The 24556-nt window shown below is 48.0% G+C and overlaps 2 protein-coding genes across 3 annotated transcripts; one reads left to right on the forward strand and one right to left on the reverse strand.

Moving 5' to 3' along the window:
- Nucleotides 1–3301: 3301 nt before the first annotated feature.
- ZNF550 (zinc finger protein 550) lies at nt 3302–11031 on the reverse strand. 2 transcript variants are annotated; one of them, XM_032847700.1, is made up of 4 exons: nt 10930–11031; nt 8509–8635; nt 6021–6116; nt 3302–5083 (listed from the first exon to the last, which is right to left on the reverse strand). In XM_032847700.1, the coding sequence occupies exons 1-4, from the start codon at nt 10954–10956 to the stop codon at nt 4068–4070; spliced, it is 1266 nt and encodes a 421-aa protein (XP_032703591.1). In that variant the 5' UTR covers nt 10957–11031; the 3' UTR covers nt 3302–4067. The 2 variants fall into 2 exon arrangements, with proteins under 2 accessions (XP_032703591.1, XP_032703590.1); XM_032847699.1 differs by lacking the exon at nt 10930–11031 and adding an exon at nt 8745–8900.
- On the forward strand, nt 11010–23461 carry LOC116861123 (zinc finger and SCAN domain-containing protein 4-like). The gene is made up of 5 exons (XM_032847604.1): nt 11010–11175; nt 12869–12994; nt 21269–21645; nt 22483–22648; nt 22734–23461. The coding sequence occupies exons 1-5, from the start codon at nt 11010–11012 to the stop codon at nt 23459–23461; spliced, it is 1563 nt and encodes a 520-aa protein (XP_032703495.1).
- Nucleotides 23462–24556: the final 1095 nt, after the last annotated feature.

Here is a 24556-nt window from a genome sequence, read left to right on the forward strand (position 1 = left end):
GATCATGACCTGAGCCTAAGGCAGTTGCTTAACCAACTGAGCCACCCAGGTGCCCGAAAACTGAAATTTTTAAAAATTCAAAAATCAACACATTTTACCACTTCATACAAAATGTATGTATCATAATCAGATGACGCAAAAGATATCATTTGATGCTAATTCACCCATTTTTGGCTTTTTTTTTTTAAGTGTAGAATGGGTTTTCCTTAAACATTTAAAATATTCTACAACACACGCCATATGTATGATGTTAATATTTCACTTAAGATCAGAGACAAAAAAATAATTGGGATCACTTGGCCTTCAGCATTACTCCACAGAAACTACCTCATGCTGTACGGCCAGGAAAAACATATACATACACATTAGAAAGGAAGAAATACATTGTTCTTTCACCATCTAAAATACATGCCAGAATGCATCATCTGTACCAGCCCTAATGCAAACATCCTAATGTCAGGACTCCTCCCTCCCTTTTTCTTCACTGCTGTCCTGCTCTTCTCTTTTCCACAGAACCCATCCCCTTCTCACATGCTATGGGAGTTAGGAACATTGTTGTTTCCTCAGCCAGAAAGTAGGTTCCATGAGGGCAAAATTCTTATTTTGTGTAACTGTCCCTCAGAACAATGTATTACTTAAAAATAACCCATGAGAAATTAGTTACCAAGCATGTTTAGATGCAGCCTTAAGAAAAACATATACTGGCAGCAGGCCTCTGGGGGAAGGGACCATATACAGCTTTGAAGCCAAGCAGCCGGGGGACGCCCGGGCCACTCAGGCCAGAACACCGCCTGCTTCATTCTCCCGTATCTCCCCTTCCCCGGAGAGCACCTGTGGCTAATTTGATGAGCTCTCTGAATGTGCCACTCAACTATAAACTTTATACTGCTTGACCAGACTTATTTTGCCTTCCTTCTTGTTTATCTACAAGGCATATGATTAATGTGTGGCCTTCTTCGGCCCTTCTGTTGATTACTGTCTATACCTAATAAAAACGGGACTGAGTTGTTGTTGTTCTGGGGCAACAGTCTTTTCTGCTGTTGTCCCCTGCTCCCTTTCTCTTGCAGCTGACTTGTTTGTGCCTCATTCTTCTCCCGTGCGCCGTCTGCAAGCGGCAGTTTTGTGAAACTCATATATCTAAGAGTCCAAGACACTCATAAGATGTACAATAAATGATTTCTTGGAGCACCAAATGTCACCTTCACTTTCTTAGCCATTTATAAGAATCCACTCTGCTGCTTATCCTAACTTTACTAAGTCATTACCACCCTCCCTTCAAGTTGAGTATCCTGAGTGCACTCACGAATGGAGAAGAATACTGTTTTGGAGACAAAATTTTCAAGGTGATTAAGAATCCAGCAAAGCCATGTGCTCAACTTCCTTCTCTTTTTAGATTCCAGTGTACTCTGCTCACCTACCCTAGGCATCAAGCTCCCTCTGTGCTCAAGGACAGGACTGCCACCTCAGTCACCCAGGCACCCCACTCCTCAGTGTGCCCAGAACACATAAGTGGTCATGTGGAGGAAGGATGGAGGTCTCAGGAGACCCCTGCCAAGCCAGCAGCAAGTATATAGTAGGTCCTGGCACTGAACGTGTTAAAACTATATGGGAAGACCTTGGAGTTGAGGGAACAAATCCTCAGATGTCCATCTAGTGGAAAATGCATCACTTCTGCTTTGGAACAAACTGGGGTCAGCATTCCAGGCACGCAAAGAACCTTTGATAAAAACCATGATGTTTCCAGAGGGGTTTCTCCAACTCTCTTGAAGTAAGGCTCAGCCACAAGTACAACCACAGCTACAACACACACCATCCTCCAGAGAGAGGACAGAAGAGGGCAGGGATCTTTGAGTCAAATGTCCTTTCCAAAGAACAAAAAACCACGCACACTATCCAAACAAAAACTCTTACAAACTCACCAAGAAGGCAATCATACTATGTGTGCCACGAAATAGGCACATGCCCACTATGAACATGTGAACTGTGTATGTAGTCTTTTAAAACGATGTGAGGAAGGCTCCAAGTGAGGAAATTATCACTTTATATTTTTCTGCACATTTTTAACCCATTAACATTGATTACCTTGTATACCTTGAAAACTAGTGTTGAAGGACAGTCCACAGGATGAATTTCAAATGACCACCTCCAGTGCTGGCCCCCAGGGAACAGAAGTCCACGGTGGCAACTGTAAAGCCCACACAAACCCAACCCCTGCATGTACACAACTGGAGTCTCCTCTTCAAATCCCTGACACTTTATTTGAAACCAAACTTCACATTTATAAGATCAGACAACAAGAATACTATTTTTCTGGGCATATCATGACTTTGCCTCAGCTGAGTGTTTCATTTCACTGATTTTAGCAATAATGTGAGCCCCAGAAGGCTGTGGAGAGGGCCTGGGAAATACATAGTCCTCCCCACAGGATTAACCTGTGAAACCCCAACAACACAAAGGAATTAGGCCCTGGCTGAGAAGTCCACATCCACATTTGTCAGGGGCAAATGAAGAAAACAGAAGAGCAGAATGGAATCAAGAAATAGGGAGGGAGGGGCACCTGAGTGGCTCAGTGGGTTGGGCCTCTGCCTTCGGCTCAGGTCATGGTCTCATGGTCTCAGGGTCCTGGGATCGAGCCCCACATTGGGCTCTCTGCTCGGCGGGGAGCCTGCTTCTCCTTCTCTCTCTGCCTGCCTCTCTGCCTACTTGTGATCTCTGTCAAATAAATAAATAAAATTAAAAAAAAAAAAGAAAGAAAGAAAGAAAGAAATAGGGAGGGAGAGAGAACATTGGGCATTTAAAAACCATAGAAACAGGAGTTTTACTTACAAATACCAAAGCCTTAAGCAGTCCCAAGGGAGCATGTTTTAATGCGGCTGTTGTATGCGGACCCTGCTCTCAGACATCAGAGGCAAGTGGCAGGTGATGTTACTTTCAGAATTCTACCTTCTTGGGGCGCCTGGGTGGCTCAGTGGGTTAAGCCTCTGCCTTCAGCTCAGGTCATGATCTCAGGGTCCTGGGATCGAGCCCGGCCTCGGGCTCTCTGCTTGGCAGGGAGCCTGCTTCCTCCTCTCTCTGCCTGCCTCTCTGCCTACTTGTGATCTCTCTCTGTCAAATGAATAAATTAAAAAAAAAAAAAAATTCTACCTTCTTCTAAGTTCAAGTACCTCATGACTCAGACTTGACATTTCTCACAAAGAATTATGCTCCTTGTGGGTAGAGATGTGTGCAGCAAGGCTTCCAGCAAATGTCTCTAGATTTGTCCTCAAGATCCAAGCTTCCTGACACAGAAGAGCCGTAAATACACGTAAAAATGAAGGGCTGAGACCATTTCTCTCCAACATTCCCCCACCAAAATAATAAAACTGATGAAAAACTGTAAGAGGTTTGGCAGGGAAATCTGACAGTTTGTGAAGACATTTGTTTTTTCCTTTTATAGTCTAGATTTCCATTCCCTTTTCCTTCTTTTAAAAAATAATGCTGAGATGGCTTTCCAAGCATCAACCAAGGGGAAGATCTGTGGTCAGAGGTTTTTTTAAGTGCACAGTACCCACTGCCTGTCTCCCACATCCTTCTCACAGTAAGGCCTATGCTGTGTCCCATTCCATCTGATTCTTAAGTGCTGACCTGTCACAGGTTTTCTCACAGCAATGACAAGGATGTGGTTCCCGTTTGTTACACATTGTCAGATGGTAAGTAAGTATCTTCTTCTGGCTAAAGACTCCTCAGTAGTTGTGTTCAGAATGTGTTTACCTGAGGCTTTCTCTGACGCTGACAGAGGTGGACCCATGGGTGACCTGCCTTCTCGAAATTCTCTCCGGTGTGAACCCCATGATGAGTGGGCGGAGAGCAGTGGCTGGAGGCTTTCTCATGTTCACTGCATCACAGGCCTCCTTTCCAGTATGACTACTCATGTGCCTGAAGACCCAAAAACAACCTCTCCGACATTCTTTATACTGAGAGGGTTTTTGTTTTGTTTTTGTTTCCTCCACTGTGCTCCCCTCAAGACGGACAGAAGAGGAGCAGCAGGCGAAGGCCTTTCTACATTCACGGCACCAAGAGCGCTTCTCTCAAGTATGAACCCGCTGGTGCTGCAGGAGGTGTGACCTGCGTTTGAAGGCCTTCCCACACTCGAGGCACTTATACGGCGTCTCCCCTGTGTGGATGACAGAGTGCTGAAGGAGGTACGTGCTCCGGTGAAAGGCTTTCCCACACTGGGCACACTCATAGGGCTTCTCCCCGGTGTGAATCCGCTGGTGCTGCGTGAGTTCCGAGCTGCATCTGAAGGCCTTCCCACACTCCATGCAATCGTAGGGCTTTTCTCCCGTGTGGATGATGTAGTGCTGAATCAGGTGTGCTCTGTTGCTGAAGGATTTCTCACATTCTTTGCACTCAAAGGGTTTTTCTCCAGTGTGGGTCCTGTTATGCCGAATAAAAGTAGAGCGGTGGGTAAAGGCCTTTCGACACTGGCTGCACTCGTAGGGCTTCTCCCCAGTGTGAATTGGATGGTGCTGCACAAGGTAGGACCTGCGTTTGAAGGCTTTCCCGCACTCCACGCACTTGTATGGTTTCTCCCCGGTATGGATGAGGTAGTGGCGAATAAGGGTTGAGCTCTGGCTAAAGGCTTTCCCACATGCATTGCATTCATAGGGCTTCATTCCAGTGTGAACCCGCTGATGTCGAACGAGGTACCACTTCCGGTTAAAACCCTTCCCACACTGCTTGCATTTGTAGAGAATATTCCCGGCATGAATCATACGGCCTTTACTGCGTCCCTGTGGGTCACATTCACGGAGAACATGTCCCTGAGACACTCTTTCCTGTAACACCCTGGAGTGCAGATTATCCTCTGTCCCCAAACTGTCATCTTCAAGGCTCATTCTCCCAAGATGGGTCTCTTTTTGAGCATCTGTCCCAGGCTTCAGCTGACCTTTCTGCATTTCCACAAGCCCTTCCCAGTCCTTGGCATGCGCCAACCTGGAGTCCTTTGAAGATCCCTGAGTCAGGCTTCCCTGGAGCGAGGCTCCCTCAGACAAAACCGGCTGAGGAGTGCTTGGGTCCCTGGTCTGAAGTCTCATGCTGTCACCTGCAGAGAAGCCAACACACAGACGGGGACTTTAAGTGATTCAATATGGAAGAAACAAACTCAACGCTTCAGTGGGAAAGTGAGGGTGAAACAGCGCCCTGGGACTGCTGTGTTCCCCACCTCTGGATCCTGGGTTTCCAATGACTGTCTACGGTCCTTGTAGCCTTGACACCATTCAAGGGAAAAACCCAAGGACAGGCTGGACCAGGGAACCGAGGATCTGGAGTGGAGACCCCTCCTCACAGTCCAGAGAAGAGGAGGGAGGACAATTTTGAGAACACTGTCTGTGGGGTATTTGCTTCAAGAATTGGTATCTCTTGGTGTTAAGAGAGTACACAGAAGTGGCACCAGATAGGACTGAGAAGAAAAAGAGATCATCTTCCCGGAGAAGTGTCCCATGAGCTAGGTCCCAGTGGAGAATTAGAATTGCCAGAGAGAGGAAGAGGAAAGGAGCACTGGGTTGGAATGGAAGGAATAAGCATGGGTAGGGTCACTCTTGGGGAGTGCTGAACAGTTAAAGGAAGAGAGGGCCCCAGATGCCTGGTGAAGCCAACACTGAAGGGTGATCACCATGAAAGGAAGAAAATTAAGACTGAAGAAGAGGGATGGAGGAACACTCCAAGACCAATGGTATAAATGACAAGCTTCTGCTCTGCTGGGAGGCATCACGTGGTGGTTAAAAGCATTCTGCAGCCAGAAAGCCATTGTTCCAGTCCCGCCTCTACCCAGTGAGTGGTCTTGGACGGGTTACTTTCTTCTTCAAAGCACAATTTCCTCATCTGAGAGATTAGCAGACTGCATCTCATCTCATTCATGTTCTCCAGGAATGTGACCAAGAGGTCACAAGGAGTTTCACACAAAGTTCAGAGGCACTGGTTCCTTGCCTGCTGAAGTCTCCCTGACCACCCCCCACCCCCGACCACCTGTCTGCCCCTACCTGAGCAGGTGCTACGGGAGAGGCCTCCCTTTCCTGTCCACAGCTCCTGCCCATGCTCCAGCAGGTGGGCAAACTCTGCTTTGGGAACTGGATGCCCTGTTGATGGAGAAAGAAACAAGTCATGGTGTACAAGAAGAAAGCAGTATCTCCATCCCATCTGGGACTTCATGGCAGGGCCAAGACCTGGATGAAGCTATGAAGAAAATGCTGACCTCTGACCTGGAAACCAAGCGCACAAATCCCATTCTTGGCTTCAACTGCCACAGAACGTAGTCCTGTCCGTCCAGACAACATCAATGTCTTTGAATCTCATCGGCAAAAAGCCATTTCACACATAGCCATGGGACCCTGGGAAGGGGAGCCCCTCCTTCCAGAAGGGATCCTGTAATTAATCTAAGTCACTGTTCTCGAACACCCTGTGCTTCAGAAACACTTAGGGATGCTTGGTTCCAACCTCAAACAGAAAGAAACAAAAGTGCTTGGGCTGAGGCTAGCCATCAGTATTTCTGGGCTCTCTCACTGGGGAATTCTCTCTCCCCAAGAGAACTAAAACATGCCAGGGGAAGAAATCAGTGAATAGCATCTCTGATGGGACTGGTAATCTGAGACAGGCAGGTAACCTGAGCTGAAGACAAAGCCTTTATTCCAGTAGGACAGGAGGCTGAACAAGGGGGCTGCTTCCCCAGTCCTGGCTACAGCACCCCACAGGCCTGCAAGGGAGCCAGCCTGAGGAACAGGGAGATGCCTGGTCCAGGGAGAGGAGCAGAGAGAACCTTCACATCACTGAGGACAGAACTGTGTAGCCGCAACCTCCAACCCAGGGCAGCCCCACCCTGTGGCTTCCCATTAGGCAAGATGAGGAATTTCCTTCAAGGAAAGCCACTCTCCAGCTTGTTTTTGTTTCATGCAGCCAGATTCGGCTCAACACAGCCAGGTGGGTTCCGCACAGAATTTCAAGGGCTGAGGCATCAGGACCCACGGAAGTCTCCACTGGCAGATTCTGACCCTCAGGCTGGGACTCATTCGGGCAGGTCCCAGCAATGGTCACCGATGTGTCCTATGTGCCTGGCACTGAGCTCAGGGAGGGGCAGCAGAAAAGGTGAACCAGACGTTCCTTTGGCTCTGACAGGAGTTGAGCCCACTCTCACCTCAGGACCTTTTCTTTTCTTTTTTTTTTTTTATTAATTAATTAATTAATTAATTTGACAGAGATCACAAGCAGGCAGAGAGGCAGGCAGAGAGAGAGGAGGAAGCAGGCTCCCTGCTGAGCAGAGAGCCCAATGCAGGGCTCGATCCCAGGACTCTGAGATCCTGACCTGAGCCGAAGGCAGCGGCTTAACCCACTGAGCCACCCAGGCGCCCCTCAGGACCTTTTCTTATATGGTTCCTCTACCTGGAACCCCTCCTCCACCTCTCCTCCAAGCTTCAAATGCTCAGTTCCAATGTCACTCCCTGAAATGCCTTCTTTGCAGCACCCATGATGGGTAATGACCACCTGGCTAAACACTCCTAAGTTCCCCTAACTCTCCTACGTACAACTCATCACAACTCATCTAAGAACTGGCGTCCACCTTCCCACCTGAACTCAGAGTGACTGGTCTGTATTCTCACACACAGGGCGTCATTGTCACTGATGGCTTCTCTTTAAATGGACCCCATTTAATTTTTGTTAAGTATTTTGTTCTAAAATGGAACTCTTGTTTTGCTGCGGTAAATGAAAAAAGTCAAGTTCACTTTCCACAAATGGCAGATTACCATCAAAACAACAACAGAATCAAAGTAATGCCATCAGAGCCCAGCAAGTTCATGCAGAGAGCTCCGGACTGTGAGCCAGAGGCTGTTCCTTCTGCTGGAAAAATTACCCACAATTAGGGCACCTGAAATACTCAGCACTGTTCTGAGACTTTCTCCTGACACCAATCAACATTCTAGACTGAGGCGGTCAAAGGACTGGCTTTCTCAAGGTGTCCACCCCTGGCATTTTGTAACATTCCTGTGCACTTTCTAAAGCATCTCCTGCCCCAGTGGAGGGCTGTGACCTAGGCCTCAGGAGAACATGTGATGATCATGAAGACACCACGGGTCTTTTTACAGAGACTGTGTTGTTCAGGAAGATCCCTGGGGCACTGATGACAAATATGGGGATCTGCCTGCCTTACCCTCTCTCCTGAGAACAACCCATCACTCACAGCTGTGCTAACTGGATCCCGGACGCCTAACCCAATAGACTCCTGTGTAGTCTAGAATATGGACATCACACCGCAGCCTGAGTGTGCTGGGTCTTGGGGTGAGTCTGCGTTCAGAAGGAGGCTGTTTCTATCCAAATGATCCCTGATGCAGACCTGATTACAGGGAGACCAGGTAGAAGGACAAGGACTCAGAAAACTGCAGGGTCTTTGGGGAAGACGGAAGATGGCTCATGTGACCTTAATCAGCCAGGAATCAAGAAGGCTGGGCTGCCCCACAGGGATGAGAGGTGAGCCCTTACCCAATGAGACCAGAAGCCTACAGGTCTCCAGCATCACCTCCTGGTACAGGGCCCTCTGGTCCAGGTCCAGAAGTCCCCACTCTTCCTGGGTGAAGGTCACAGCCACATCCTTGAAGGTCACCAAAACCTGAAAAATCAAACAGAGGTAATGATGTTGACCTTGTGCTGCTGGATGGGGTCAGAACCCTATAACTCAGTCTCTGGTCGAGATATGAAGAGACCCAGGCCTGACTCACTGAGGCCTCCTGAGGGCAGAGCTCTGTGCTGGGCTCAAGGGGGAGATACGTGCAGCCTTTGGACATAATGCAATCATGGCTGAGAGAAAACCTCCTCTGGGAAGCTGCTGGAGATAACAGACAGTAGCATTCCCATGAAGACCATGGGGGCAGACAGTAGGTGATCTGGGACATCAGAGGAACAGGGAAAGTGATCACGACAATAATCCCAACAATGAGAACTGCGGCAACAGTAGCTCAGTCTCCCTGGTCCTCCCCTTGGCCCGCCCCAGCTGAGGGCTTCTTCACACGGAGATAAAGTGACTAAAAATCCCCTATTCTGGAGCCAGACTCCCAGTGACTTTATTAAGACTCTTGAATCAGACACTTGCCAGCTATGACCACGGGGCGGACATCCCATCATTTCTCTAACCTTTGACTTCCACATCAGTACAATTAACCATTCCCACTTCACCAGGCAGTTCTGAGAAGTAAAGAGAAAATGTTCACATGGCAAACAGTGGAGTGCCTGGCCTGGAATGTGTTCAGTGTATTTTGTGACTTTTACTAACCCTCCCACAGCCCACGAGGTGAATGCCACCGTTACCTCCAGCAGCCGGAGGCTCAGGAAGCTCTATAAAGTTTCCCACAGTCTCACTTTTAAGGAGCAGAGAAAGGATCTGAACACCCAGTAAAAGATGACAGCCATTACCAGAAAACAGGCACCTTAAAAAAGCCTATTCTAAGTGGTGACACGGATGCACAGGAGTACAGAGTACAGGGCACAGCCCTGCAGGGACGTGGGGACGGGGCCTGGGACAGAGGAAAGTGCAAGGGCAATGGCTGCAATATGGGAAGGACTTTGGCAAGTTCAGTACCACCCAGCTGGGTGCAGTGAGCACGGAAAGATCCGAAGGGGAGCACTGAGGTAAGTCTCGGGGCAGATGGAACAGAGCCCTGAGGGCCACAGAGGGGGCTGCGTGCATTTGATATAAGTATGATGGGAGCCCCTGAGGGGAGACCCATTCACTCATTCAACCATTTATTGAGTACCTTTTACAAGCCCAGGCCGTTCTAGGTCTTGGCATAGGGCAGCAACAGGCGCTCAGGATCCAGGGCTGGAAACACATCCTAAATAAGCAACTAAAATCAGCAAGACAATGTCAGAGGGCCCTAAAGAATCTAAAGACAAGAAAATAGAGCAAGGAGACTAAAAAGATTGTAGTCCACTTTACGTGGTGCAACACGGAAGGCATCTTTCAGGATGGCACACTGGAGTGCGTCTGAAATAAAGTGAGGGAGGGTGCCCCGTGGATGGGAGTGAGACAAGCGCTGACCATGATCAAGGCTATGAAGAGGGTACAGGGCTGACTGCTGGTGACTCACCTGGATCCCCTTGGGCGTTTGTGTCCAATGGCACACGCTACTGCACACTATCATCACCGGCCATTTGAATGGACTCACTTTTCAAATCTAACTGAGTGTCTTAAACTGAGTGAAAACAGATTCACTACTGTCAGGGGAAAGCCAGCTCCATTTGCTGTAAACGGATAGATAAAACTGCTTGGCCTTCCTGGCTCCCAGCCTGCCCTTCCAACTTTTCTGCCCTAGCAAGGCAGCAATTCCAAAAAAACCACTCCTGCGGCTCCTCCACCCCAGCCCGTAGCTTTAGCGTCTAGAGGCCAGGAAGGCGCAGCGGTGAGACTCCCACTGGGCTGAGCCAAGACCAACACAGGCTCAGGAGACATCTCCGAGGAGAAAGGTCCCAGAGCGATGCTCCCGGGACCCTGCTGGACACCGGGGACACACAACACCCACGGACCCTTTCTAGTTCCCTCAACCCAGGACGAGGAACTGTACATACTCCTCCGTTTCACACCTGAGAACACACGAGTCCAGCTTGGGAGAGGACTTCGCTCAAGGTCACGGGGTCGGGAAGGGGCGCGGCCAGAATCCGCGCTGGGCACTACGGGTCGGGACACACGGGGCGGAGCGGGGCGGGAAGCGGGCAGGGGGACTGCAGGAGCCACGCCTGTACCTTCCACACAGCATCCCACCCGCTGCCAACGAGATGGGCGCTCCCCCACGGGACCCCGACCTGCCTTCTGGAGCCAAGAAGGCCCCACCCCGAGCGCCGAGAAACGGCGGCCGGGAAAGCGGGGAGGCTCAGGGGCGCAGGCCACCGTCTCCCCGCACGTCCACTCACCTGCGCCGGGTCCACGGACGGCGCCATCGGGCCACGGGGCTCCTACGGGCTCGGCCCGCCCTCCCCCGCGTCCCACAGGGATGCGGGCAAGGCCGGTCGCCGTTGTTCCCCACCCACCGGAGGAGCCGCCGGGAACTCACAGCCCGCCACCCCCGCTACGTCACAGGCACGCCCACCCGCGACGCCGGAAGTCCCGCCTCTGCCAGCGGGCCCAGCGACGCCCCTTCGTGCGGCACGGCCTTCTGGGTAATGTAGTTTTGTCCTGCCTCGTACCCAACGAGAAATGTTCCTCTGCACTTTCTAGGACCGGGGCGCTGGGAGAGGGTGGGCGGAGGCTCCAGAGAAGAAGGGGGCAGCATCGGATACTCCCAGAGGGGACGCACCGAAATTTCCGCAGTTTCCCAAATTTTAAATTTTACATTTTAAATTTCCTCATGGAGCGAGCAGTCACACTGTACTGTAAATGTTTTAAAACCACGTTTTGGGGCGCTGGGTGGCTCAGAGGGTTAAGCCTCTGCGTTTGGCTCAGATCATGATCCTAGGGTCCTGGGATCAAGCCTTGCATCAGGTTCTCTGCTCAGCAGGGAGCCTGCTTGCCCCTCTCTCTCTGTCTGCCTGCTGGTGTTCTCTGTGTGTGTGTGTGTGTGTGTGTGTGTGTGTGTGTCAAATAAATAATAAAATCTTAAAAAAAAAAAAACACGTTTTCCTGCTGCCTCAACATCCTACATACAGGCTGTGAGCACCCCACCCACGTGAGCAGGTACCCCAGTGTGATAATAAGGTTAGTCTCCTGTACAACTTCCTTTTCTTGTCCTTCTCTGTGATCTAGTGACATTCCAGGGCATTAATGAATTCCCTTAAGTCATTTGTGTACTCCCCCTTGACTCCCAATAATGACACTTGCTTAGGGGTCCTTTCTCTCTCTCTCTCTGGGCTCCCCACCTGCTTGGTTGAGCCAGTTGCCTGGCTCCATCTGGCCTCCCATCTGGCCGCTTGTATGAGGTACGGTTCCTCCTCTTCTAGGAGCTGTGAGTGTAAAGATTCCTTTAATTCCATATGCCACTGAGTATAATTTAAACAGCCTTGTTGCAATGTTGCTTAAAGACTCCACAAGGGGCACTTACTCCCGCATTCACTGATGGGGGAGTGACACACGATATCACAAAGTTATTATTATAGTGTCACTTAGATACAGAGTACCTTCACTCAGAATTTGGAACTAATAAACATCTTGTTGCTCTTCAAATAGACTGAAGTTTTAGAGTCAACTTTGTGAGTTTCACGTCCGGGATGCCTGGTGGTTCAGTCTGTAAAGCATCCAACTCTTGATTTCTGCTCAGGTCATGATCTCAGGGTTGTGAGACTGAACCCCGCATTGGGTTCTGTGCTGGACTTGGAGCCTGCTTAAGATTCTCTCTCTCTCTCCCTCTGCCCCTTTAACCAGAGGGAGCCATTTGGTTGTAAACTTAGATTGACCCCGCCCCTCCCAGAGGAACTTACTTGGAAACGCGGATATAGGCATCCAATCAGTGGGGCGTGCATATATTTACTGTGGTGAGTTGAAATCTCATTGGCCACCTGTGTGGGGGCCGGGCTCAACCACCTCTATAAAGGTTAGTCTGTGAGGCCTAGAGTAGCCGTTGGGCTAGCCATTAGGGTAGTCGTTAGAGTGGTAGTCGTGGGGAGCCAACCTCGGGTAATAGTCATTGGGAGCAGCGCCGCCGGGAGCGACCTCGATGCCCCAAGCCTGGGCCCTGCCGCCAGCGGCCTCGCCAACCCGAGCCAGGGCCCTGCCGCGAGTGGCCTCACCAGAGCGGCCTCACAGGGGAGCGGCCTCGTCTGGGGAGCGGCGTCTTCCAGGGAGCGGCCTTGTCAGAGTGCCGTCATGGGGAGCAGAATCTGTGTCCTAGGGGTTGTCCTCGTCTTCGTTGCCTCTTAGACGTCGGGATTGGCCTTGTCTGGGGAGCAGCCTCGTCCGGGGAGCGGCCTCGCTGGAGCGGCGTTATCGTCCTCGTTGTCATCGACTCTTTTTCCTCGGGAGTGGCGTCCTCATCGTCGCCTCTTCGTAAGAGATGGCCCCGACCGGTCTGTTTGATTTTCGATGCTTGGTGCGAAATAAAGCTTTGTTTGATTTTTGCTTTGTGTCAGTCTCGTTCCTTTGATCACGGACCCTAACACTACCCCCCCTAAAAAAAAAAAAAAAAAAAAAAGGAGGGGGGAGGGAGTGCTGCTGCCCCTCGGAACAATTTGTTACTTAAACTGTAACCCCTGGAGGATTTTACTAGTTGCCAAGCACGTTTAGATATGGCCTTAAGAAAAAACATACTGGCAACAGGTCTTTGGGAAGAAGGACGATATACCACCGTGAAGCTGGGCAGCTGGGGATGCCCGACTCGCTCAGGGCGGAAGGCCGCCCCTTCACAGAAGACAGGCAGCCCGGGAAGCCGGGCAGCCTAGGCCCGGCCCGCCCAGGGAGGAACGCGGACTGCTTCAGGGAAGCCGAGCACCCGGGAACGCCCGGTCAGCTTAGGGTGGGACGAAAACTGCCTGCTTCCCTTCTCCGTTATCTCTCCTTTCTCTTCCCAGAAGCGCCCGTTAGTTAGATGAGTCCTTTGAATGTGCTTGGTTAACACTAAACTTTGTCCTCCTCGTGGCCTGTCCGCAAGATGTGACTAACGTTTGACCTTCATCGGTCCTTCTGTTGGCTATTGTTTCTATCTAATAAAAGTGAGACTGTGGAGTTGCTGGTGGCAGCAGTCCTTTTCGACTGTTGTCCCCTGCTCCCAGTCTCTTACAGCTGACTTGTTTGTGCCTAATTCTTCTCCCGTCCCCGACTGGAAGTGGCAAGGGAGAAGAGGAGGAGGAGGAACCAGATGATGTGGCATTTTGCCTATTTCCCATGCAAAAAAAAAAAAAAAAAATCTTCCCTGTATGGATACATCTCAGTATTCCAACCCCAGCAATCCCACCTGTTTCTCCGGTCCTCCATATATTTTTAACTGAATTTCCTAACAGAGATACTGCTATGGTCTGAATGTTTGTGTCCCCCCTTGATTCGTATGTTGAAAACCTAATGCCCAACGTGATGCTATTAAGAGATGAGACCTTAGGGAGGTGATTATGTCATGAGGGTTCTGCCTTAATAATAGAATTGGTACCCTTATAAAAGAGATACTAGGAAGTTTCCTTAACCCTTCCACCATGTGAGGACACAGCAAAGAAGCTATCTGTGAACCAGAAAGTGGGCTCTCACTGGACACCAAATCTGCCATCACCTTGATCTTGGTTGGACTTACAGTCTCCAGAACTGTGAGAAATTAAATTTCTGTTAGTTATAAGCCACTCAGTCTATGCTATTTCCTTTACAGCAGCCCTAACAAACACAGATATAATTCATTTTAAAATCTTACACTTAGGGGGCACCTGGGTGGCTCAGTAGGTTAAAGCCTCTGTCTTCGGCTTGGGTCATGATCCCAGGGTCCTGGGATTGAGCCCCGCATTGGACTCTCTGCTCAGCAGGGAGCCTGCTTCTCCCTCTCTCTCTCTGCCTGCCTCTCTGACTACTTGTGATCTCTCTCTGTCAAATAAATAAATAAAATCTTTTAAAAAAAATCTTACACTTACTGAAAAGAAGAGCCACTGACAAATGTTTTTTCCTGCTGTGGTAGTGGCTACTATGATCACAACCTGAGTACATGTGCAAAGGGTGCATCTTATCCCTGAGATAAACATTTGGGGGCACCTGGGTAGCTTAGTGGATTGAATGTCCAACTCTTGCTTTCAGCTGGTGTCATGATCTCAGGATTCTGGGACTGAGCCCTGCATCAGGCTCCGCACTCAGTGCAGAGTCAACTTGAGGATTCTCTCTCCCTCTCTCCCTTCCCCCACTCATGTGCTCTTTCTGTCTAAAATAAATTTTGAAAAAAACAGTTCTCTCTCTCCCTCTGCCCCTCCACCATCCTCCCCCATCTCACTCTCTCTCTAAAAAAAAAAAAAAAAAAAAAAAAAAAAGTATTTGGTTATTGTTTGAGGATGATGTTAATGATCAAATAATTATTCTGGAAATTGCTAAATAGAGCAAATGTTATCAAGCTCTTTCTCCCATTTTTGGTACAGAGTGTATTTTGAAGTACCTGAATAGAAGATTATGGAAAATTCTTTATGCTTCTTTAGAATTTCTAGCTAATAAATGCAGAAGTAGCAATAGAAGTAGGATACAAATCCGTTTCATTGGTGCATGAAATAATCATCTACACAGTGATGACCACTGCATGCAGACTATGTATAAGATGCATGGGGAATTGGTATGGGATAGAAAACACCAGCAACAAGACTGATCACAAAAGAGACACCCATACATTGGAGCAGACTTACTTGAGGCAGTCACAATTTCTCAGCACTGCCTGTAGGGTATTAGGGCCATTTTAATGTTAAAACCTGTTTAACTATTAGTGCCTGCTTAGCCAGAGCGACTCCATATTGCCTAGGTAGCCATATTGTTGTTTACATCCACGGACTTCATTCTGGGAATAAACGCCCCAGTAGTTCCTGGTATGGTTCCAGGTATCGCTTCTGGGAGTAAAGACCTTAACAATAGAAGCCACATACCTTGGGTCTGCGGGTATGCCCTATAAAGCCAGCCTGTGAGATCGGGGAGCAGGGTCACTGTCTTTGGAGGCGGCCCTGGCTGGTCAATCTGATTTCTAATGCTTGGCATAAAATAAAGCTTCACATAACTTTCACTTTGTCTCAGTCTCGTTCCCCTGGCCGGTCAGTCTGACTTCTAATGCTTGGCATAGAATAAGGCTTTGCATAACTTTCACTTTGTTTCAGTCTCGTTCCTTTGATAATGGACCCTAACATAGGGTATTATGGCCAAAGATTGAATCTGGGTTTCAAAGTTATTTGGATGGCAAGACTATTAACTGAAATTGGGGGTGTTGGAATATGAGCTCAAGGTGCACTTGAGACATTCAAGTGGAGGCATTGGATTGAGGAGTTAGGAGGGCATTTGGAGTAGACTCAGGATCTTAGCTGAGATTGGGCACTTACTGGCTGGTCAGTTAGCCTGAAGGATGACTAGAGTGAAGAGGCCACAAGATGTTGGTGAAGCCAGTCCATTTACTTGATGGCTGCAGCTGCTTCTGCCGTCAGATGTGAAATAGACAAGGCTAAATGTCATGTTCATATTTCGAGGACAGGGAGGTAAGAGAGACACAGTGCAAAGGAATGGCTTTAAGTCTGATAGACAAAGAGGAGGACAAATAAATGAATGGAGAATGTGGGAAAGGGTGGGATGCAGAGTATAATACAGACAGTAATTTCAAGGGGAAGAAATATCTTTTTTCCTGAGTCACAAAGACAATCTGTAAGAAAGTATATGATATTATTATTTGTTATGGTTAATACGATTGCATGAATAATTCTAAAATCTATTTTGTCTAAGTGTTGCTAGCCTTGTTTCATTTTCACTTCCATTTGCACGGCAAATGCTTTTTCATCTCTTCGCCCCAGTCTGCAGACGTCTTTAAGTCTGAAGAGGCTCTTATAGGGAGCATAGACATGGCTCTTGCTTTTTAATCCATTCTGTCACCCTACTTTTGACTGGAACATTTAGACCATTTACATTAATTATTGCTAGGTATGTACTTATTCCCATTCTGTTACTTGTTTATGGTAGTTTTGTTGTTTTTCTCTGTTCCTTTCTCCTCTTGCTCTCTTTTCTCATGGTTTGCTGGCTTTCTTTAGTGATATATGGTGATACATATTTCTGTTGTGTGTGTGTGTATATATATATATGTATATCACATATATCACGATATATATCATGATATATGGATCCCTTTCTCTTTACCTTTTGCATACGTACTACCAGAGGTAGCTGGTGCCTGCCAGGTGATTTAAGTGAGCAATTAGAGTGATTTTCTCAACTCTTCACTTCCCTGAAGTCTTAAATTTGGATCCAGCCAAATCTAAGATAGGCCTTGATTGCCCCCAGCGTTTTCCCCCTGGGCTTTGCTAGTTTCTAGAATCTGAGTTTCCTCTAACTTTTACTTTCTCTGTGGTGATTTTGGGATATAGTCTGCTGCCCATCTTTCAGTTCCCTGAAACTGTCTTGAGATAGCTACTCCATAATTCCCTCTAGTCCAGTCTGATCCTGCACCCCCCCTCCACTGCTGCCACAGCATTTTGGGGAGGCTTTTCACCTTGTCTTGCTGGAAAATCTATTTCAATTTGACACATACTGAGGAAGACCTACCAAGTGCCAGGTTCCATGTAGACTGCTGTAGGCAACCTAACAGATGAAAATCCCGGCCCTCCATTTGATTAAGTTCCATGATGGAGTCAGGGGAGTGATAAATGAAAAACAAGATAAGTAGGTAGAATGTTGAGCTTGCCCAATGGCGATGTATCTCTCATCTCCTATGGAATGGTCTCACTCCTCATGAGAGAGGCAGCAGAAGTGCTGAGTTTCATAGAATCTCTTCCTGTTGCCTTTCTTCCTACTCAGTGCAGGACAGTCCCCCACTGGCCAGATTTTCAAACCAGGAGCCTCACACCACTGTAACTTCACCTTCACACTGTCCTTATATTAAGTGTCTCAGGGATGATGTACTTTCTCAACATAAAGATAAACACTGATTTCTCTCTTCCCATTGAAATGATCTTTGCTCCAATCCCTGTGGGCTCTTTGCTGAACTAGGAACCTTTCCTCTGGGGTCCCGGGGATTGCTCCGATTCACCAGCCTGGGACTGACACAGGAGGAGAGAACATTAGCCTGGTTCTCTGCCACACTTGCAATCCAACAATCTCAGGAAATTAGAAAGTACTAGCAAGTTTGTGTGAGACTCACTCAAGACAAAACTTGGCCAGAATTTATGGGAGACTAACGCTAATCTTGTATTCTCCCTCAGTGTGAGTGTTGTCACATCTCACTGCAGAAATATTAGTGTGTTTGATTGTGGCCAATTGCTCCCCGCCACTAGGGATGTTATCTCATGTGTCGGAGAGCTAAAGCTGGAGTAAAATGGACATGCCATCAGGGATTCAGTCAACAGGAAGATTTTATCCAATCACGTCTGTTAAACGTATCATCGACCCCACACCCTATAAAAGGCAGGAGCCTTAAGCAGGCAGAAAAGCCTGTGGAGATTTTGGCCCAGGAGTACCCAGTTGGAAGGTCAGTCTTCCTGAGTAGGTGAGTTTCCAGAACAAAAGGGAAATTTCCAGTTTTGTTGCTCATGTTTTGTGCATGCTTATGTGGGTATAATCATTGCGGGGAAACACCTAGTTGCAAAAATATGGGGCTTATTCAGGCATTAGGTGTGGTGTGTCTCTCAGTTGAATGCGGGCCCCCAAAGGTAGGGCGGCCAGATCAGGTGGAAATCGGTGTCCTAGCAGGTGAAAGGATTCACTGACACAGAACGAAGTTGATAGAAGTTTATCCAATACACTGCCAGGCAGCCGGCAGCTCCACGGAGAGACTGCTTGTAGTGAATGGGCAATGGGCTGGGGGCTGTTTTTTAAAGAAGGAAGGTGGGGAGGTATGGTGACATCAGGAATTTTTCAGTTTTTTTGGTAGCTATTCCTGCTTGTAAGTAGCTCACTGATTAGTTAGGGCCTCTGGATGATTTGAGGTGGGTCACCTGATGGGGGTCACTGTGGTCCTTTCTGCACTCCACTGCTCAAGCCTGTTGCCTAAAAGCGGCCGCTGCTCTGCCGGGGATGGTCTATTCTGACTGATGCTCTCTGGCTCCGTAGGTATTGATGTTGTGGGCTTTGTAAAATCCTGGCCAGATTGAAAGAGTTCTCCCTTTGGAAGCATTTTGTACAGCTGTGTTGTCTTGTTAATTTTGTTTCTGGTAAGACTTTTAAAAAAAGATTTTATTTATTTACTTGCCAGAGAGAGAGCTGGAGCACAAGCAGAGGGGAGGAGCAAAGGGAGAGGGAGAAGCAAGACTCCCTGCTAAGCAGGGAGGCGGGTGAGGAACTAGATCCCCGGACCCTGGGATCAAGACTGAGCCACCAGGCGCCCTTCTAGTAGGACATTGTTACAGTATCTTGTTAGAGTGTTGGTCCAGAGTGGATTGGGGTGGGGGGTAGGGGCCAAGAGTCAAAGGGTAAGTACCAGCCATTCAGCACACCCTTATGAAGGCTTACCTTGTGCTAGGGTCTGTCCATATGCTTTACATATGTTAAGTCATTGAGTTCCAGTGACAACTCTAAAAGCTGGGTGTTTTTAAGAATTCTGTGACTGGGCGCTTGGGTGGCTCAGTCGTTAAGCATAATGGGTCATGATCCCAGGGTCCTGGGATCAAGCTTCACATCAGGCTCGCTACTCCGTGGGGAACCCTGCCCCTCCCTCTCCCACTCCCTCTGCTGTGTCTCTCTCTGTCAAATAAATGAATAAAATCTTTTTAAAAAAAGAATTCTGTGGCAGATGAGGACCTTATTGGTAACTTGCTGGGGCCGAACAGCTTGTTCCACATCGAACCTAGCAGTCAGATTTTGAATTCCAAGGTCTTAATCATGATGCTCTACAGTGGTGTCCCTGTGGGATTGAGTACTTGCCGGCAAGTGTGACTGTGTGGTCTGTGTGTGTGGGGGGTGGTCCTGAAGAAGAGAACTTGTGGGGAGGCACAGATGAAGAGAGCTGCAGGGGGGAGAAAAAGACGAGTGTACCTGGATATAGACACCTAAGATGGGGGTAGAAGAGTAAGATGGCCCAGGCAAGGCCTCCTGAGACCGGGAAGGATTTAGTACTTTTTCCTGATGGCAAGGGAAAGTAACATAGGGGGGACTTGAGGAGATTAGCTTTGTATACCAAAGTCATCTGGATTAGGGAGAGAAAAAATGTATTCCATTTTCTTCTGTGTGTTCATCTCTATTTCATTTCTAGATGGGATCGGGATGGCTAATCCTGTCAGACTTACCAGATGAGGATGACACTGAAATATCTTCTAACAAAACCCAGTTCATTTTCTGTGCCCATGTAATGCACCAGTTCCTCATCTTTTTGTTTTATAATATGACATTTCTTTTTTTTTAAGATTTTATTTATTTATTTGACAGAGATCACAAGCAGGCAGAGAGGCAGGCAGAGAGAGCAGAAGGGAAGCAGGTTCCCCGCTGAGCAGAGAGCCCGATGCGGGGCTCGATCCCAGGACTCTGGGATCATGACCTGAGCTGAAGGCAGAGGCTTTAACCCACTGAGCCACTCAGGCACCCCTATAATAGGACATTACTTAAAAAGATGTTATTTTTCAGTAATCTCTATACCCAACATGGGGCTCAAACTCACAACCCTGAGATCGAGTCACATGCTCTACCGACTGAAACAGCCAGGCACCCCAGTAGGAAATTTCTTAAAAATATAGATCCTGGGGCACCTGGGTGGCTCAGTGGGTTAAGCCTCTGGCTTAAGCTCAGGTCATGATCTCAGGGTCCTGGGATCGAGCCCCCGCATTAGGCTCTCTGCTCTCTCGGGGAAATCGTAAAAAAAAAAAAAAAAAAAAAAAAAAGGTTTATCATCAGTAAGGTTGATTAATTAATTAATCTCATTAACTAAAAGAGGAGTGTCTTTTTATATGCTCTTGTGTAACACTAGCATTATTTCTTTCTTTCTTTTTTTTTAAAGATTTTATTTATTTATTTGACAGACAGAGATCACAAGTAGGCAGAGAGGCAGGCAGAGAGAGGGGGAGGTAGGCTCCCTGATGAGCAGAGAGCCCGATGCAGGGGTTGATCTCAGAATCCTGAGATTATGACCAGAGCCGAAGGCAGAGGCTTAACGCACTGAGCCACCCAGGCGCCCACATTATTTCATTCTTAAATGTCTCATAAAATTCACTAGTGGAGTAATATGGGCCTGAAATTTATATTTTGTTTTTGTTTTTTAAAATTATTCCAGTGATATAATTAAATACACATTTCTTCTATTTTTAGATTGTAGTTTTTTTAAAGATTTTATTTATTTATTTGAGAGAGATTGAGGGTAAAGAACAGAGGGAAAGTGAGTGGGAGAAGCAGACTCCCCACTGAGCAAGAGCCCTATGTGGGACTTGATCCCAGGACCCTGAGATCATGACCTGAGCTGAAGGCAGAGGCTTAAACCACTGAGCCCCCCAGGCGCCCATAACTTGTAGTTTTTAAGGATCCACCATTATCAGTGCTATGCAATATTTGACTATTATTTTAACTAGTAAAATAAGATAAAAAAATACATCCAGTATTATTTATAGATGTCCTGATTTTGTTTTGAAACAGATCTCCAGAAACACTGGACTTCACAAACTGAATCCAGGAAGTTGAATCTCTGATAAATATTCCTAAGAATAGATTCATTTCTGTGTGAACCATCTATGGATGACCCTGGATCAAAAAGTAAACACTTTACACCACGCCAAGGACCTGCTTTCCAAAAGGCAGAGGACATTTCTGAGTTCCAGGATGCTCGACACAACTCATTTCAAAATGGCAATGGCTCCCATGCAAAGCAGGAACTGCAAAGACTCTATAAATCATTTTACTCATGGCTGCAGCCAGAAAAACACAGCAAGGACGAAATCATTTTTCAAGTGGTCCTGGAACAGTTCCTGATCAACAGGCACTGGAGTGATCGGTCTATATTGAAGAAGAAATGGGAATCCAGTGGCAGAAACCTGGAGAAATTCATGGAAGATCTGAGTGATAGTTCTGTGAAGCCACCTAACCTAGTGAGTAGAAGGTTCTCTTTCCCCTGGAGTGAAGGGCCGAAAGGAGTAAGGAATAAGTAGTCAGTAGGAGGCAGCTGGAAGAGAAAGAAGTTATCGTAGATGCCGTTATTTGTCAGATCACACTCTTCCTCACCAAGGGGAATCTTTAGCAACCCAAGTGAGCAAAAGTAAAGTGTCCTAGCCATTCTTTCAGTGGGACGTAATATACGAACCAACATATCAATTTAGTTCATTGAGATTCGTTGGAGAGGGGCGCCTGGGTGGCTCAGTGGGTTAAAGCCTCTGCCTTCAGCTCAGGTCATGATCCCGGGGTCCTGGGATCAAGCCCCGCATCAGGCTTTCTGCTTGGTGGGGAGCCTGTTTCCTCCTCTCTCTCTGCCCGCCTCTCTGCCTACTTGTGATCTCTCTCTCCGTCTGTCAAATAAATAAACAAAATCTTTAAAAATAAAAGAGAGAGATTCGTTGGAGAGATGGTGGAAGAACTCACTGAAAAGTTGTTGGTTGGGCAAAACTTCAAGGATGAGATGAAATGCCTTGACAAGAGCTGGATCTTCCCTCAGAAAACTGTAGTATTCATCTTCTTTATTTTTAAAGATTTAATGTATTTGAGAGAGGGTGTGTGCCCCAGCAGGAGTGAGGGGTGGAGAGGGAGAGGGAGAAGCTCTCCACTGAGCAGGGATCCTGATGTGGGCTCAATCCCGGGACCCTGGGATCATGACCCGAGCAAAAGGCAGATGCTTAATGCCTGAGCCATCCAGGCACCCCTTCATCTTTTTTCATTAGGAAAGACACATTAGTGAAGAATATGTAACAGTGATCACTGTTTGTTTATAACAGGTCCGTGTCCACATGCAGGGACAGGAAGCCCTCTTTACTGAGAATATGGCTTTAAAAGAAGTCATTGTCCATCTAACAAAACAGCTGTTAATAGGATTCCCAGCAGGGACGTCCATGAGGACACCTTCCTGGACTCCCCAAGATACTTCCCTGGAAACAGGACAAGGTGAGTGGGGTAAGCCGAGGTACCAGAGGGATTCATGCGGCTCCTTCTTGGGCACGACTTCACCGAGTCACTTTATCCCCCACAGGAGAGAAAGCTAAAGAAAATGGTGACAACATTTATCACATAAATGACAGTATTACCAGTCAAAGCAGTGAAATACCTTCCCTGCTCATTATCCAGGAAGAGGACAGTGTTTCTTTGAAGAATCCGCTTAGCTCCAGAAGAGCAGCTCTAGGCACATCCGGGTCCCAGGAAGGGGCCCTGGAAGGACCCTCCTATCAAGATGTCCTTACGGAGGGGGGACCAGGGTTTCTCTCTCAGCCAGTCCAGGTCACCCCTGAGCCTGTTCCTACCCACCAGAGAACTGAGGGGAAATCCCCATGTGGGGGACAGCAAGGAGGACGCCATGAAACCCAAAACTCATACAGATGTGAAAAGTGTCCTAGGTTCTTCAGGTATCTCTCTCAGCTACAAGCCCATCAGAGAAGACATAAGAACGAGAGGACATTTACTTGTGCTGAGTGTGACAAAGGCTTCTTCCAAGCGTCAGACCTACACGTGCATCAGAAGATTCATGCAGGAGAGAAGCCTTTCATGTGCAGCACGTGTGAAAAATCCTTCAGCCACAAATCCAACCTTCTGGCCCATGAGAGAATCCACACAGGAGAGAAGCCCTACGAGTGCTCCCTCTGCCACAGAAGCTACCGCCAGTCGTCGACCTACCACCGCCACCTGAAGACTCACCAGAAGAGGGCCTCCAGAGGGCTTCCTTCCACACCAGGAGCTTCCTCAGGTGCAGCCCCAGGGGAATGATGTAGAAATATGAATGCAGATGCGTGTATTTCCATGGCACTTCCCTGTTTAGAGCGTGTCATTTCCTGATTACAGTGTCCGTGTACTGTCTTCACTAAAATATGAGGTGAGAGAGGAATTTCTTAGTTTGTTCACTAGAGTATCTCACGTGCCTAGAAAGGTGGCTTACAGATTTCAGGTAGCCAACAAAGAGTCTGCTGCATGAATGCACGAATGTGTAATGTTGGTGCTTATTCCTAAAACCCAGCAACGTTCAACCATAGGACATGAAGAGCAGCTCCCAGTGGTCAAGGGATGCTTTCCCTCCTGCTCTCCTGTCCTTTGTCCACACTTTTTTTTAAAATATTTTATTTATTTATTTATTTGACAGCGATCACAAGTAGGCAGAGAGGCAGGCAGAGGGAAGTAGGCTCCCCGCTGAGCAGAAAGCCAGATTCAGGGCTCGAGTCCAGGACCCTGAGATCATGACCTGAGCGGAAGGCAGAGGCTTTAACCCACTGAGCCACCCATGCGCCCCTGGAAACTTGTTTTAATTTGATTATATACACATTTGGATATAAACATGCACAGTTTATTTAATCACCTTTTAATTTTTCTCCCCCTGTATGTAAGGGTGTGTTTTCAAATCAATAAGTAATTTAAAGCTAGCATTATGCCGGCCACACCTGCGTTGGGTAAGTATCTGGGGTGTAAAGTTCTCTCCGGCCCCCCCCACCCCACGCTCTTAGAGCCGCAGCCTCTTCCCACCCACCCCCGCCCCAGGCTTTGCTTCTGTCTTTGGTTGATAAGCTGAAAAGGCGCGGGGCAGGGGGCGGGGGCGGGGGCGTGCCTCTGGCCTCTCCAGGCAGTAGCCACCCCTGGTAAGGCCCCAACCGCAAGATAATCAGCCTTTTCGTCTTTGTTCTTTTTTTTTTCTTTTCCCTCTCTTTTAGCAAAACCTTTTAGAATGGCTCTTATCTGTAGGCAGTTAATTCCCCCTCCCCCACTGCGCTGACCACTAGACCATCTCTCCAAGCAGTGGGCTCCCTTTCCAGGGCGTCCCGCTCAGCTTCAGAGGGCTGGGACCACGAGCCACCGCGGGAGGGATGCGGGGTG

Source organism: Lontra canadensis, unplaced genomic scaffold (assembly GCF_010015895.1).
Source record: "Lontra canadensis isolate GAN:19392208 unplaced genomic scaffold, GSC_riverotter_1.0 scaffold191, whole genome shotgun sequence".
Taxonomy (NCBI): Eukaryota; Metazoa; Chordata; class Mammalia; order Carnivora; family Mustelidae; genus Lontra; species Lontra canadensis.